Source organism: Suncus etruscus, chromosome 12 (assembly GCF_024139225.1).
Source record: "Suncus etruscus isolate mSunEtr1 chromosome 12, mSunEtr1.pri.cur, whole genome shotgun sequence".
Classification (NCBI taxonomy): Eukaryota; Metazoa; Chordata; class Mammalia; order Eulipotyphla; family Soricidae; genus Suncus; species Suncus etruscus.
In genome coordinates this window covers 90,189,979-90,207,153 of record NC_064859.1, presented here as the reverse complement: position 1 = coordinate 90,207,153, position 17,175 = coordinate 90,189,979, and the positions used below count along the sequence as shown (strand labels likewise).

The 17,175-nt window shown below is 49.1% G+C and overlaps 1 protein-coding gene across 5 annotated transcripts in view; it reads left to right on the top strand.

Annotated features, from left to right (window-relative positions):
* The window catches only part of DTNB (dystrobrevin beta), a 263,193-nt gene that overhangs the window by 226,843 nt on the left and 19,175 nt on the right, over positions 1-17,175 (top strand). For 3 of the 5 annotated variants that reach the window (XM_049784477.1, XM_049784476.1, XM_049784474.1), the window contains 4 exons: positions 747-832; positions 1,454-1,567; positions 5,125-5,221; positions 12,229-12,249. In XM_049784477.1, coding sequence (XP_049640434.1) covers positions 747-832; positions 1,454-1,567; positions 5,125-5,221; positions 12,229-12,249 — 318 coding nt within the window. The remainder of the gene's footprint in view (positions 1-746; positions 833-1,453; positions 1,568-5,124; positions 5,222-12,228; positions 12,250-17,175) is intronic. The other 2 variants (XM_049784478.1, XM_049784475.1) reach the window with 1 other exon arrangement.

Sequence of the window (17,175 nt, the reverse complement as noted above, 5' to 3'; positions counted from 1 at the left end):
AGAAAGCAGATTCCTTGTCAGGCTTGGGAGGGGGAAGTGGGAAATTGGGGTGCTGATAGACATGAGGGCATTCTTGAAGGAGTGATGAAAATATTCTGGAATCGGCAATGATCTCACAGTCTCATAAGCATAAAAATCATTGAAGTTTACACTTAAAAGGGAGGCATTTGTCGCAAGTAGAAAATAAAAACTAAAAAACCAAAAAGAGTATGGCTTTATTCTAGAGAAGCACAAGGTGTTTTCTCTCTCTCTGTGTCTCTCTCTCTCTCTGTCTCTCTTTCTCTCTCTCTCTCCCTCCCTCTCTCTCCCTCCCCTGTCCCTCCTATTTCTCTGTTTCACTTTATTACAAGAATAAAGGAGTCTGACAGTTTCCCAAAACATGAGAAGTGGGGTCACCCAGAAACTTGAGGGCTCTGCCCTACCTCGGGGTTTACCCACAGAAACTCAACCTTTCATCCAGTTTTGCAACCCACGCTGAACCCAGGGCTAAGTGTTCCGTGGTACATTTGCATGAACCTTCTAGAAAAGGAACTCCCTGGGCAGGCCCAGGTTCAGGTCTCGGTGTGGAGGTGGGTGGGGGACAACACAGCACGCTGGCTTTGGAGTTTCTGTGTTAGTGGAAAATGGCCCGACACTGGCAGAAGTTTAAATTCTCTGGGCCACACCTGAGAAATCAGCAGTCAGCCTGGGTCCCTGGAAAGTGGGGGAGAGGAACACCCCATAACCTGCCTCTCTCCTTCCTTCAGCCCCGTCCTCCCACTGACTTAAGCTTTAATTTCGACGCCAACAAGCAACAAAGGCAGCTTATTGCAGAACTGGAAAACAAAAACAGGTGAGACCAGGGAGCATCAACCCCCAAGCGGGTCCCCACTGGGGTTTTCCTTGCAGACTAGGGGAGACTTTGGGGCCCCGGGACACCCCCTTAAGGAAAACAGGCCAACCTAGGGTAGCAAATGCCACACATCACACTAGCTGATGTGACCCTGCCTTTGGGGTGCTCCGTGTGCCCCACCATCCCCACCCACACCTGCTCCCTCACCACCATCTCTGTACTCCTCTCTCTGCCCATCTGGCCACAGTACCATGTTGACCATCAGATCTCGCCAAAAAGAAGACCACGTAAAGCCAAGTGGTGGCCTGTCTGCATGGGGCAGCAGAACCAGGACTAACACGGAGATGGGCCAGAAAGGGACAAGACTGCCTTCATCACCATGGGAGAGGGCAGGGAGTCAGAAAGTGGCCGGAGCCCTTTTCACTCACCCAAGCTAGTCTGCTGCCCACTTCCTAGATGCCATTTCCTGGGGTCCATATTTGTTTAAGGAAGTGCCCAGGGCAGCCAGTCCATCCTTGGGAGCAGCTGTGCAAGAGGGGATGCAGCAGCCTAACTGGGGGAGACCCCTGCTCAGGCAGCAGGTGAAGAAGTGTATAAGCCCCCCAATTTCCTTCTCCCCAGGGAGATCCTGCAGGAGATCCAGCGGCTACGGCTGGAGCACGAGCAGGCATCCCAGCCCACCCCCGAGAAGGCCCAGCAGAACCCCACATTGCTGGCAGAGCTGCGTCTATTGAGGTGAGTGAGGGGCCTTGGGCTCCACGAGCCAGGCTGGCTCGGCCCCTCGGAACCAACCTCTAAGTGTCCCACTCAATCCACTTCAGCTCAGGTGTCTGGGTTCTGTCCACACCCCTGAGAGCCCAGGAGGCAGAGTTCCAACCTCTATGAGCACCTCCAGGGGACCCGTCAGTCTGCCCTTGGCAGAGACCTTGGGCAGGAACGGCAACCAACACAACTCCCGTCCACTGAGGGGTGTCTATAAAGAAAAGGGGTGTGGCCTGAGACACCCCAACACAGGAAGCCGGGACCTTCCCTTGTCCCACCCATGGACACAGAAGCTGTCTGGAGGGTCGAGCAACTCAGGACAGACAATGCTCGTGGGGCCAGTGAGAAGGTTCTGCCTTACTTTCCTGAAGATTGGGGGTACCCAGGGAGCCTTCCAGAAGCATTTTACAACAGAGGACTTCCCCCAGAAATGTCAGGGCCAGAGCCGGAGAGATAGCACAGCGGTAGAGCATTTGCCTTGCACACAGCCGACCCAATCCCCGACACCCCATACGGTCTCCTGATCCAGTCAAGAGCGATTTCTGAGCGCAAAGCCAAGAGTAACCCCTGAGCACAGCCAGGTGTAACCCAAAAAATAAACAAAAACAAACAAACAAAAAAAGAAATGTTGGGGTCTTGGACCGGCCTTACATAGCCTCCTTGATGCTCTTCCATGGAACGCTTGAATGAGCACCCCACTTCCTGCCAGGCCTTCAGGCGCAGCTGCGGGTTGTGTGTCTTGCTGGAGCATTTCACATTCCACATTAGATATTTTTGTTTTTGTGGGTGGGGGGTGCCCCCTGCCAGGTATATAGCCGGTATTGCTCGGCCATCAGGGTTGAGGCAACCCAGAGCTTTGTGTATGTAAGGCCTGTGCGTGATGTTAAATGTTTGTCTTTGGGCTCCGAGAACTGAACCTCTTTTTTCAAGCTCCTCACCCAGGACTTCTTTTCCCAGAGATGAGTTGTTTATGCCACAACAGAATCTGCTGTTTTGAAATCTGTCACGAATAAACGCCCTCCAGGGTGTAAATAGTGCATTGAGGACGCTGGAGTCTAGAGTCCTGATCTCCTAAAACTCCATTCTCATCTCTGAAGTAACCAAGGCCATCATGGCTGGGCACAGCAACTGTGAGACTGGGCAGAGCAGATCATGCCAGCTCGAGTTTACCTCCAAGTCAACCAATTGCACACAAGTGACTGGATTTGCCTGTCTGTGAGCAAAGCTTGGGCACACTCAGGACCTGTGGCTGAGCAAATATCCAGAGTCTTGGGTCTCCATTACCATGCTCCATGCTAATGGGGATTTGGTAGGCCCAGTGTGAAGCCAAAAACTTAATCTCAAATGCAGCTCCTACATGGTCACTGAAGAGAACCTGTTTGCTTAGCACCCAGAATTGCTGACCAGACTCTACTCACAGTTTGTCTGGGAATGCCACCAAATGGAATACACATGACGACAAAGCTTGGGGCCCCAGAGAGAGGATAGTGGATATAGCACATAGTCAACCTCGGTTCAGAGCCCAGCACTGCATACATTTCCCCAAGTCCTGCCAGGAGTGATCCCTGCATGCAAATAAGCCCTGAGCATGCTGGGTGCAGCCCCAAAACCAAAATAAATAAAACTATTAGACTAGGAGAATTTCCTCAGACTGTGGAAATAGAAACATATTTTTCAGAATTACAAACTGTAGAGCCAGAGCAATAGCACAGTAGTAGGGTGTTTGCCTTGCACACTGCCAACCCTGAACGGACCCCAGTTTGATTCCCGGAATCCCATATGGTCCCCAGAGCCTACCAGGAGCGATTTCTGAGCACAGAGCCAGGAGTAATTCACTGAGTGCCACTGGGTGTGACACCTCCCCCCAAAAAAGATTATAGACTGTAGCAGAAGTTGGTAAATCATCTGCTTTGATAGTGAGAGCCCAACCTGTCAATGGATGGACAGAGGGACCAAAGGTCACAGGATCCAGGCCCTGCCAGCACTCAGCTCTGGAATAACACAAGCCAGAGAATTTTTTTCCTGAGACCACAGAGGTTATGAGCACGGCATCACAAGGACTAGCTTTTCCCCATGATCAGTTTGATTATGTTTTGTTTTGTTTTGTTTTGTTTTGAGGGCATGAGGCCTCCTCAGCCATGGTAGAGACGCAAGGCCGCTCCTCACTGCTGTGAACCTGAAGGTTTGGTGTTGGGGGGGATCACCAGGCCTGACAGTAATGGGGACTGAACTTGGAGCCTCCCCCAGGCAAGGCCCGTGCGCCAGCCTCTGAGCTCTCCTCAGCCCTGTTTTCAGAGGTGTCTGTGTCTAGCAGTGAGTGACAGATCAGAATGAGCTGAAGCAGAATGGTAAACAGAACTCCAAGAGTCCAGGTCCAACTAAATCCATTACTAGATCCCTCCTTGAGTTCCCTGCTCTCCCCTCTTCCCCCATATTCCACATACACAGAACTGACCTCCAACCAGAATTTAGCTTCTCACTCCCCTGGCTTTCCAAATGGTGTTGTCAAATATGTGTGTGTCCTCACACCACGAAGTGCTTGGTTGTACACACACACACACACACACACACACACACACACACACACACACACACACACACACACACACACACACACACACACACACACACACACACGTGTCCAGGCCAGAGTGAAAGGCTTCCTGGAAAGCTGGACGAGTCAGCAGCTACTCTGGAAGCCGTGTACAGGAAGTGCCGATTTTGAAGGACAAGGATTCCTTTTCCCCAGACAAAATTAATCCAGTTTTAGAATTAGTTAAATAATACAGTGTCAGCATACCGCATGCATATTGCCTTCTGGGAGTTCTGAGTAGGGGAGAGAGAAGCGCCAGAAGCAGTTCAGCCTGCAGAGTTTGTCTTTCTTTGTCCTAGGCCTTCAAAGGAAGGAGGGATGGATGACTGGTTAGACTGTGATACAGCACAGGTTAGGTTAGAAGCAGAATTGGGGTTCAGCATGATTCCCCAAAAAAGATGGTGCATTTCAGGGAGGGGAAAAGTGTTTTGGAGCTAAGAATTTGTTCACAGTCTGGGCCGGAGCAATAGTATAGCAGATAGGATGCTTGCCTTGTACCCAGCTAGTCCATCCCAGATGGTCCCACAAGCATCAGCAGGAGTAATCTCTGAGTGCAGAGCCAGGAGTAACCTCAGAGCATTGCCAGGTGATCCTCCAAGAGATCCTAACTAAATAAAAGCATCGGAAGGAAACACATTAATGCTTATACTTAAGGGAAGTCAGTGACCTTGGAGAGCCAGATGGAAGAGAGGGTCTGCTGGGATGGAGGGGATTTCTGATGCCCTTGGGGAAGAATGAATTCTCTGAGAGACACTTCAAGAAGTCTGAATGTGGTGCTGGCAACACAGGCTGGAAGGTGGCAGAGCTGAGCCCTGCACATGGTTGCCTGGCCAGTGGGGCTCAGAGAGAGCAGAATTGACTGGAGGTCCTTGTCTCTGGTCCTCCGAGTGCTCTTTGGGGTCCCTGAACTTTCCTCACAGCATCCTCTGTCTGACAGGCAGCGGAAAGATGAGCTGGAGCAGAGGATGTCGGCACTGCAGGAGAGCCGGCGGGAGCTGATGGTTCAGCTGGAAGGACTCATGAAGCTGCTGAAGGTAGGGCCAGGCCTTGCTTTGTCTCCTCTCCTCACAGCCTCTCAGCACCCAGGCCCCCTTACCTCCTCCCCTCTCCTCACCCAGGATCCCGCTCACTTCTCACTGTCCCCTCTGTCCCCAATGAGCCGAGCTCTGCACATTTCACCTACAATCCATTTTCACACAGACCTCCATAGTGCAGCCTCACTAGAGAAAAGCCATCCAAATTCCCTGAGACACTGATTATAGTGTGACTAGGGCACTTGGCTTGCATACAGCCAACCTGGGTTCAATCTCCAGCACCCCATATGGTCCCTTGAGCCCCACCAGATTTCTGAGCACAAAGGCAGGAGTAAGCATTAAGCATTGCCACATATGACCTAAAATCAAACAAACAAACAAACAAAAAATACCAATTATACACAAGTTAGTACTGTCGTTAGAGTAGCATCTTTGGTTGGTCATGTGAATTAACATGAATAGTTTAAATAGAGTACCGCCTATAAATAATTCAACTCCTCGAAGTTTTCTTTTTTTGGGGGGGGGGGCGCCACACCCAGTGGTGCTCAGAGGTTACTCCTGGCTTTCTGCTCAGAAATAGCTCCTGGCAGGCACGGGGGACCATATGGGACACCGGGATTCGAACCAACCACCTTTGGTCCTGGATCGACTGCTTGCAAGGCAAACGCCACTGTACTATCTCTCCGGGCCCTTGAAGTTTTCTTTTAAAACAGGATTTTAAATTTTCCTTCCACCTGGGGCTGGAGAGATACCATGGAGGTAAGAGCGTTTGCCTTGCATGCAGAAGGATGGTGGTTCGAATCCCGGCATCCCATATGGTCCCCCGAGCCTGCCAGGAGCGATTTCTGATCGTAAAAGCCAGGAGTAGCCCCTGAGCACTGCCAGGTGTGACCCAAAAACAAACAAACAAAAACAAAAACAAACAAATTTTTCTTTCACCTAAATCAGGGGTCTCAAGCTCACGGCCCACCGGCCGTTTGCGGCCCTCCGTACAGCATTTTGTGGTCCTGCCCTAGAGGAATCTTTTTTTGTTTTGTTTTGTTTTAGTTGTTTGGGTCACACCCCCCAATGTTCAAGGCTTACTACTGACTTTGCACTCAAGGATCACCCCGACTTTGCCTCCTGCGGCCCCCAGGTAAATTGAGTTTGAGACCCCTGACCTAAATGCTTAACAGAAAATATTCAGTGTCCCATTTTGATAAATGTTAAAGAGATAAACCAACCTAATCTAGAATTTTATTTGGAGAAATAAAGTAAATAGCTCTGATGAGCATTTTGGGACCTGAGCAAATCTGGCAAAGTTCAGGCCTGGTCATTGTTTTATACCTTGGAGGCCCAGTGTCCAGGACACTCGACCCACTGAGGAAAACTACTGACCAAGCCAGCTTTGAACCCTGAGGTGGGGGGAGCAATTGCCCAGCTGGGCTGCAGCAGAGCAGTACATGCTCTGGGGTTCCTGGGCCTGTTGGTCCAGACTGTGACTAACATAGCATCCCCAACCCTGAACTTTATGATCTGCCCTGTCAGCAGCCCTCAGCCATCTCAGAAAGTGAGGTGCTCCCCACACCAGGCTGAAGGGGGCACTGAATTCCATCTAAGGAAAGGCATTCAGGGATTTGACTACAATAATTTAGGAAAATAACAGAGCAAATTCCAAAGGGGAGAAAGGACAAAATCGCTGGTAATGAGGAAGATAATGAAGCCACCAGGCCCATAGTGTCAGGAATCTAGGCCAGGTGTGGATGCGACAGAAAAGACTAGAGTCCAGACTCCCCCGGCACCCCACTGCCAACTTCTCCTTTCCTAGACATGCCAATGGTGTTAGCAGCTTACTAGAAAAGCAACATTTGGTTTGTAAATTGACTTGCTCAGGACAATCCCTCCTTTCATCTTGAGCTGAGTTTTTTTTATAACTCAAAGCATAAGTGTTTGGGCTGTTCTTTTGGATTTTTTTTTCCCTGAGATTTTATTTATGTTTTGTTTTGTTTTTGAGAAAGAAAGAAGAGAGGTTTTGCTAGGCATTAAATCCAAGACCTCACATATACAGGGCATGTGCTCCTGAGGAATATTTTCTGTGTAAATGGGTCTTTAAAGAAAACCTTATGCATACAACCCAATATACTTGTTTCATCTGTCATTGTCCAGTGTCAGCTCAGTAACCCAACACAGATACACACACACACACACACACATATTAGAGACTGATCTGTGTCATGTTTAGGGCCTGACAGGCTTTGCGGGCCCTGCCACAGTGGGGCTAGTCCACCTGTTGGGCCAGAGACAAGAAGGGGCCCACCCCCACACCCTCAATTGGTGCAGACCTCCCTTTCTGAGATATCTCAAATATTCCTTAGGGAAAATACCCCAGGGAGATTTTTGTGAAAAGTCAAAGGTTAGTGCCAACTGCAGGGAACCTAGAAGCCTTTCCCTGAAGTGCCCCTGCTGCTTTCCCAGCAGCTGTGCCACCACCGGTCCCTGAGAATCCCTGGCCCGAGCCCCGTGTGCACATTATACCATAACCTCGTAGTATACCACTGACCCTGGACTCAAGGGCCTGAGGGGAATGAACTGATCCCTGACACTCAGATCCGGAGCTTCTCTGTGGTCAGTTAATGCACTACCTTGAGTGTTTCAGTCAGCCAGGCCAGACCCAGTGGCTCTGTTTTGCAGGACTGGCCTCCCTCCTCAGCCAAACTCTGGAAGTCCTGATCATCTATCTACCTATCTGCCAGGCTGAGGCCACGGGGGGATCTGGGGACGGAGAGGAAGAATTTACAAACACAAGTCAGGAATGTTGTCTGTCTTTAGCGGTTAGAATTTCGTATTGAAATCTCGTGTTTCTTAGCGTGCTTCCTCAAAGGATGACAGCATCCCCTTGGGTTTTGTGTATTAATGCGCCCCTAAAAGGTCATTCAGAGGAAACATTTTATTCCAGTTTCAAAGATGTTTTCCTGTTATTACAAGTAGACTTACCAACCCGTAATAAGAGTACCCCATAGAATTTTCATTTCAAAGGACTGCCCTGCTTTGGTTGAAGTCTGCTAGCATTTAATGCACTCCCCAAACAGCTGTAAGCAGTTAGTTGAGTAGACAATCAAGCCACGGGTGCAGAATGGTCATAAATTAAAATACACCCCCAGTAAATTTCCATTTCACAGTGAGTTCCTTCATTCATGAAATATTTACCTGACCAAGGACTAAAGAAGCATATATCCATTAACTCAACATTTATTTATTCTACCAAAAAATGTATATATATGGGTCCGAAGAGATAGCATGGACGTAAGGCATGCAGAAGGTTGATGGTTCAAATCCTGGCATCCCATATGGTGCTCTGAGCCTGCCATATATGTATGTGTGTATATATACAGGGATACACAATTCTTTTATGGAACAGAGCAAGATAAAAATTAGTCAGACTTTGGGCCGGAGAAATAGCACAGTGTAGGGCATATAGCTTGTACACGGCCAACCCAGGACAAACCAAGTTTAGATCCTCGGCATCCCATATGGTCCCCTGAGTCTGCCAGGAACGATTTCTGAGTGCAAAGCCAGGAGTAACCCTTGAGCACCACTAGGTGTGGCCAAAAAAGTCAAAAAATTAATCAGGTTTTTATTTTACAAACACAAGTTCTTCCTGGAATGTTTAGGTGTTTGACACCTAAACACCTGAACTGTCCCCATCAGCATTCAAGAAGGGGGACGTCTGTTTTCAGTTGATGTCTTGGTTACAGTGCCATGATAGATGCACTATAAGGACCTTTGTCTATACAGATCTTTTCTGGTACATCCACCCCGATTAATGAGGATAGATATTGGGTCAACCTCTATTGGGTCAACCTCTGCTTCCCTCCTTTCGTTTTGCTTTGGGAACCCCGCCCAGCAGTACTCAAGGGCTCTTCCTGGCTCTGTGTCTCAGTGGTCACTCCTGGCAGTACTCTGGGCTTGTATAGCTTGAACTCTTTTCCATCCTGGGATTTTTTTTTTTTTTTTTTTTTTTTTTGGTTTTTGGTTTTTGGTTTTTAGGTCACACCTGGTGGTGGTCAGGAATTACTTCTGGCTCTTCACTCAGAAATCGCTCCTGGCAGGCTCAGGGGACCTGAGATGGGATGTCGGGGATTGAACCCGGGTCTGTCCCAGGTCGGCAGTGTGCAAGGCAAATGCCCTACCGTTGTGTTATCACTCTGGCCACTATCCTGGGATTTTAATTTAATGCACGTTCTTCGTTTTATCTCTTTCCAATATGCTTCTGCCTTACATGTCCTTGTCCAGTCTTGTTTTACAAAGACATTTTCAGACAATTCTGTGGTTCTGAATTTCGGCCTCATTGGCCGACGAGCCTCAGACGGGAGTTTATGTGCAGGTCCACAGTGGCTGAGGCCTTGCTCTGGCCCCATGGCCTCTCTGGCCCCCATGGCCAGATCATCCCAAATCTCCCCCCTTCTCAGGCCCCCGAGGAGCAGCTCCCGATTTGCACTTTATATTATAATTAAGGCTTTGTTGCCCCTTGAGGTCAGAATGGCTCTCTGCCTTCTCATCAGTGCTGACAGACCCCACACTGGGGAGCAGCCAACACTTTCTGAGGCTCTGTCTGACACGCAAATGTCTGTGAGACTCAGCCAGGCAGGGATCAGGAATCCTCCACAGAGCCACCCTTTAAGTGGATGGAGGGCTTCAGGTCCCACAGTATGCAGGGACCTTGTCCTCCTGTCCTGACCAAGACGGGCCCTATGCAGTGTGTTTTCCCACAGCCTGTTTCCTAAAAGTTCACCTAATAGTGCGCAAGCATGAATCGCCCCCTTCTGAAGTTGCCTGTTGCCTCCAGTCCAATATCTTGGGAACTCGAATCTGCAGGACCCCCAGAGTTGAGAGTTGAGCAGGAGTTTCAGAAACATTGCCAGCAGGTTGGAGAGAGGATACAGGGGTAAAGGCACTGCCTGGTACATAGCCAACTCTGGGTCCATCCCCAGAGAGAGCGACAGAGTTAAGAAGTGACATATTGGTTCTTTGGCTCACATCCACCGCAATGGTCTTCAAACTATGGCCCGCGGGCCACATATTGTATTTATTCCCATTTTGTTTCTTCCCTTCTAAATAAGATATATGCAGTGTGCATAGAAATTTGTTCATAATTTTTGTTTTTACTATAATCTGGCCCTCCAGCAGTCTGAAGGACAGTGAACTGGCCCCCTGCTTAAAAAGTTTGAGGACCCCTGGCCCTATGGCATTGCCATTCCTACCCCACACCTCAGTTTCCCTCTATACGTGGCACTAAAAGCAATGATTTGACTCCGTCCTACCTAATGAATGAAAATAAGGTGCTTTGCTCCCCAGGGAAGCCCGGCAAGAGAGGGATGAGCTGGAGAGATAGCATAGTGACGGCATTTGCCTTGCATGTAGCTGACCAGGATGGACAGTGGTTCAAATCCTGGCATCCCATATGGTCCCCCGAGCTAGCCAGGAGCAATTTCTGAGCACAGAGCCAGGAGTAAGCCCTGAGCGACTCCACCGGGTGTGACCCCCCCCCAAAAAAAAGAGAGAGGGAGACCCCTTCAGTCTGTCCAGCTCCTCACCAGAGCTGTGTGCTGAAGTGAACCCAGGCTGAAGAAAACCCCACAGTGGCTCTGGGTCCAGGAGAGATGGCACTTGAGCATCCTACAGTCTACCCAGAGTGCCCAGGAATGTCTTCCAGGGTACCTATTGCTCTCAGACAATTGTTGAGGAGCTGCCTTGCCTACCCTGAGGCTGCCAGCCCCTTTTTCCTCTCGGTGGCGCATGGTGGCTCCTGAGTACAATGAGAACTCCAAATTAGTGCCTGAGAAACAACCAGAATATTCCCTGTAGCAGTGCCCAGTGGATTGGGGGGGGGGTCAGTGGGGGACACAGGACTCCACTGGAAAAAGTCCCCAGACAGGGGCCAGAGTGATAGCACATTGGGTAGGGTGTTTGTTTGCCTTTCATGTGGCTGACCCTGGTTTGATCTCTGACATCCTTCAGTGATGGCTAACCTTTTTGAGCCCGAGTGCCCAAACTGCCGCACAAAACCAAAGAATTTCCTCAAAAGTGCCAGCACGTCCTCCAGATGGCCAGTCCGGCCCTTTTGCCAGGTGAGCTGCAAAGCAGACACCGGCACACTCACCTCCTGCCGCACCACATATCTTAATTGCGGACCCCTTCTTGCATGCCAGCTGCAAGGCCTTCGAGTGCCACTGCTGGCTGGCACATGTGCCATAGGTTCGCCATCGAGGTCCTATATGGTCCCCTGAGCTGACCAGGAATGATCCCTGAGCAGCACCAGGTGTGACCACCAAAAAACAAATAAACAAACAAAAAAACTGGGCAGGCCCTGCCCTAAGTTTTGATCCCTTAGTCCCAGCCCCCAGGGACTCGGACAAGTTCCCAGTTTCTGCTGTGGTGTGAGCCCCCCAGCACATCCCCCATTGGAGGATTGGCACTGACGGGTGTGCAGCAAGGTGGTGGAACCTCCAGTCTCCGACTAGGGGGCCTGTAGTCTACCCAGAGTTTCTGTGACCATGTAGGCATCAGGCACTGGCCTGTGTCATGGCAGATGAGAAAATTAGAACAGATGGTTCCCGGGGTTCTTCCCACTGAAGCAGCCAATGGGGCCCACCCTGCCTTTGGCTGTGGTCCTGGTCCTGTCCAGCAGATGGTGGCCAGGGCCTTGCCGAAGCTTGGTTTGCTGGTTCTTCTGTCATTTTGTTTTTGTTTTTGTTTAGTTGGTTTTGGGGCCACACTCGGCAGTACTCAGGGGTTATTCCTGGTTCTGCTCTCAGAAATCGCTCCTGACAGGCTCAGGGGACCATATGGGATGCTAGGAATCAAACCAGGGACCATCCTGGGTTGACCACGTGCCAGGCAAATGCCCTACCACTGTGCTATCACTCCAGCCCCCTCTTCTGTCATTTTGTGCCAGATGTTTGTGGTGACGGGCATTAATTTCTCTCCCTTTTCTCTCTGCCTCTCTCTGTGTCTTCAAATGCCTCCAGGAGGAGGAGCAAAAGCAGGCAGTAAGTGAACACCAATCTTCCCATCTTCCCTTCTCTCCTCCGCATGTTCTCCCCCCACCCATCACTATCGGTTCCCCTCCTGCCCTACTCAAGACAATCTCTGCAGAACCAGCCCTGTCAAACCACCCCGGCGTAGACCTAGTGCCTGCCTTGTGCCAAGTGGATCAGGAAGAGTGCATGTTCTTGTGGGAAAGCAAAGCCTGTGGAATTTGGTTTTTCCAAGTACACACCCATTATAGATGTGGTTGTATTGTGTGCATGATTCGCCGGACTCCGATCGCATGTACCTGCCCCTGCACCCTGCTGCTTCATGTCCAGAGTTACCTCAGTGGCTTGCTTGCAGTCTTGGGGTGCTGAGGGCAGCCTGGAGTCTGAATGCGAAGCTAAGGATGGCTGTGCATGAAGACCCAGCAGTTCTTATTATGTGGCTGATGACCTTCGGGCTGGAGTAGGCTTCTGGGAGCCCATACCCCCACTTTGGCCAGTTCCTTCACAGATTGATTGTGCTGCTTGGCCCAGGCCGCTGCTGCTGCTGCTGCTGTACGTTTGGGGAGTTTCTAGTGGACTTTATCTTCCTTGAAAGTTGCCTAGCCAAGAAAACCCACTAGGGACCCATTCACATAATGCCATTTATGTATATATAATGTGTAATAGTACAAAATGACATCTAATACTAGATGTAATGTATAACAATCATATCTAGTGAATATAATACTAACACGAGATGATGTGGTAGAATTCTTTGAAGCATTTATTTTCCTACACAGGTTAAAAAGGATTTGTAGGGTTGGATGTCGGGGGAGGATTTGGGCCACTCAGGGCTTATTCCAGTCTCTGAACTCAGGAGTCATTCCTGGCGGGGCTAAAGGGGACCATATGAAGTGCTGGGAATCAAAATGGTATTGGCTATCTTCAGTGCAAGTTCCTTGACCTCTGTATTATCTCTCCAACCTTAAAGCAGATTTTCTTTTACTTTTTGATTTCTTTTTTAATTTAGAGGGGGATATGTGGTAAGGTGATCTATGAATCACTCAAACAGCCAGGGGTCTCAGCACTGTTCAGAATGCAGAGCCACTCGGACTACAGTACCAGGGATCACCAAGGCCATCCCAGTGATGCTCAGGAGCCTCTAGTAATGCCCAGTGAAGCTCAGGGCTGCACCAGTGATGCCCAGGTGGCTGTATGTTAACAGGGAAACAAACCCAGGTCAGGCACATGCAAGGCATATATGTGTATCTTTGTATTGATGCTCTGAACTTGAAGCAGATTTTTAACTGACCACAGGGTATATTTTTTTAAAAGAGAAAAGTGTCGGGGCCCGGAGAGATAGCACAGCGGCATTTGCCTTGCAAGCAGCCGATCCAGGACCAAAGGTGGTTGGTTCGAATCCCGGTGTCCCATATGGTCCCCCGTGCCTGCCAGGAGCTATTTCTGAGCAGACAGCCAGGAGTAACCCCTGAGCACTGCCAGGTGTGGCCCAAAAACCAAAAAAAAAAAAGAGAGAGAGAGAGGAAAGTGTCATTTTAAAAAATGTGCTTGTCTCCTATGTTCATGGCAGCATGATTCACAATAGTCACAATCTGGAAACAATCCAAGTACCCAAGAACAGGTGAATGGGTAAAGAAACTGTGGTATATCTACATAATGGAATAGTATACAGCTGTAAGGAAAGATGAAGTCATGAAATTTGCTCCATGAATAGTCATAAATTTATGAATGGCTAGTCATGAAATCTGTTCATGGATTTCACTCAGTATGATAGTCTCTCTGTGTCTATCATGGAACACATCATGCTAAGTGAAATGAGTCAGAGAGACAGAATGATCACACTCATCTGTGGGATATAAAAGGGAGAACAAACACCACAGTGTGAAAATAATCCTCAATGACAATAGAAATGACTGGAGGTAAGGTTAGTTAGGACAAAGAAGGGACCACTATGATAAGGATGATTGGAAATGATCACTGGACAAGAACTGGGGACTGAAAGTAATATATATATATATATATATATATATATATATAATACCCCTTGCAATACAGTATTGCAAGCCACAGTGCTTGAAAGAAAAAAGAGGGAGGGAGGGAGAGAGAGGGAGAGAGAAAGAGAGAGAGTAGAGGACCTGCCATAGTGGCAGACTGGGGAAACAGGACAGAGTAACAACTAGGGGTACCAGTGGTGGGAAATGAACACTGGTGAAGAGATGAGTGTTGGAGCATTGAATGACTAAAAATCAACTATCAACAACTTATTAACTCTGTGTCTCACAGTGATTTAATTTAAAAATGTGCTCATGGGGCCAGAGCGATAGCACAGAGGTAGGGCATTTACCTTACATGCGAGTAACCCAGGATGGACCTGGGTTCGATCTCCTCTGGCATCCCATCTGGTTCCCTGAGCCATCCAGGAGTGATTTGTGAGGGCAGAGCCAGGAGTAGCCTCTGAGCACTGCCAGGTACTACCCAAAAACAAGAAAATAAAAGTTCTTGTTCGGGTTGGAGAGGTAGCACCAGAGGTAAAGTTTGCATGTAGCTGCAGCAACTGTGACCCTTCAAAATCAAAGCAACCTGTATGGCCTTCCAAGCACCAAACTAGAAATAAATCTTGAGCGCTACCAGGTGTACCTCCCCAAACAAAACTAAAACATTGTGCTCTGGACCAGGGAGAGATCTCATTGAGGATAAGGTGCTTGCCTTGTATGTCATTGATTCAGGTTCCATGCCTAGCACCACATGGTTCCCTGAGCACTGACAGGAGAGACCCCTGAGCAGAGATGGGAAGAGAATTCAAGTTCTGCTGGGTGTGACCCATAGATGCACACCCCCCAAAAGAGAGTTTGTTCCTTTTTTCAAAAGGTAGATGTGAGGCCAGACTGACAGCACAGCGAGTAGGGCATTTGCCTTGCATGCAGTCGAACTGGGTTTGATCCCTGGCATCCCATATAATCCCCAGAGTCTGAGTAATTTCTGAGTATAGAGCCAGGAATAACCCCTGAACACCTCTGGGTATTGCTCACCCCCCAAAAAAAGAATATGGGAGACCAGAGTGATAGAGAAGGTCATTTGCTTTGTATGTGGCAGACCTAGATTGGATCCCCAGGATCCCATATGGTTCCCTAAACCCCACCAAGAGTAATCCCTGAGGGAGAAGCCAGGAGTAAGTCCTGAGCACCACCAGATGTGACACAAAAGCCAAAATGAAAACCAAACAGTGGGGCTAAAGAGATAGTACAGCCGGTTGGGCTCTTGCCTTGCATGCAAGCAACCGCACACAACTCAATCCCCAGCACCTCATATGGTCCCCTAAACCCACTAGGAATGATCCTTGTATAAGAGCCCAGAGTAAGCTCTGAACACAGCCAGTTGTGACTAAAAAAAGTCGTGTGTGTGTGTGTATGTGTGTGTGTATGTGTGTGTGTGTGTGTGTGTGTGTGTGTGTGTGTGTGTGTGTGTATCATGAGGAGTGTCCAGACATGCCTCCCTTGCCTCCTCTCTGCTCTGGTGTCCACTATAGAGAACTTCTCTACTGTCTCCTCTCTTGCTTCTTTGCCCTTTGGGAAAGAATTTTACCTGGTACCTCAAGACCTTCTATTGGCCACAGAAACTTGAAGCGGGTCATGATTTTGACTTGGAAAACCTTGGAGCCTCTCTGCCTGCTGCCTCTGCCTGCCCCCAACACCTTACCTGGCACTAGAGCCTCTCCAGACAATTGTGTCTTCCCTTCCTGTCTCCCTCTGTCCTTCTTCAAGCCAAGGGTTATAATTAAGGGCAGAGCTACCTGGCGGCTTTAGATAAGGCTTCACTGAGTGACTGTTTGACACACGATCTACCCTGCAGTGTACCGGGCTCTGCAATTAGATGGTATCAGTTGAGAGAGGGTCAGTCAGGGCCTCGATACTCATCAGGCTCTAATTAAAGAACCTCCTGGCCTTTTCCATCACCACATCCCCTCTGCCTGCCCAGGCCTGCCAGGTAGGATGCTCAGTAGTAGCTTGATGGAAGCTGGTATTCAGCCAATCCACGCAATTTTCATTGGAAAACGTGTACCAGTTCATGAGCGGATGAGTGGTAGGGAACATAGCTGGTCTGAACACCGGAAACATTAATTTTGCTCAGTGGGCTGTTGTACAGTAGATCGAGCCACTCCAAAGAATAATTCTGAAGTGTCATTTATAAAGAAAACAAGAAGGGCCCGGAGAGATAGCACAGCGGCGTTTGCCTTGCAAGCAGCCAATCCAGGACCAAAGGTGGTTGGTTCGAATCCCGGTGTGCCATATGGTCCCCCCGTGCCTGCCAGGAGCTATTTCTGAGCAGACAGCCAGGAGTAACCCCTGAGCACAGCTGGGTGTGGCCCAAAACCCAAAAACCAAACAAACAAACAAGAAAAACAAAGCTTGGGGTCAGAGAATGCCCAGTAGACAGACAGGCAAGCAGGAAGCCCCAGATTGGAAGCCCAGCTCCAACTTCATGAGGTCCCCCAGAACCAAGCTGATAATAACCTCAATGCTGCTGCTAGGCTTGGCCTAAAAACAAAACAAAACAAAAAATTAAGGGTCAGAGCTACAGTAAGGTGCTTGACTCGCACCTGACCAACCTGAGTTCAATATTCAGCATTCCTGATGGTCTTCCTAAGCCTGATAGGAGTGATCATTGAGCACAGAACCAGGAGAAAGCCCTGAGCACAGCTGGGTATGACCCAGAAACTGAGCAAACCATCCCCCAAATTCAAAATCCATGTTTACCAAAAGAAACTAAACAAAGGGGCTAGAGAGATAGCATGGAGGTAAAGCGTTTGCCTGGCATGCAAAAGGATGGTGGTTCAAATCCCAGCATCCCAGATGGTCCCCCGAGCCTGCCAGGAGTGATTTCTGAGCGTAGAGCCAGGAGTAACCCCTGAGCACTGTTGGGTGTGACCGCCCCAAAAAA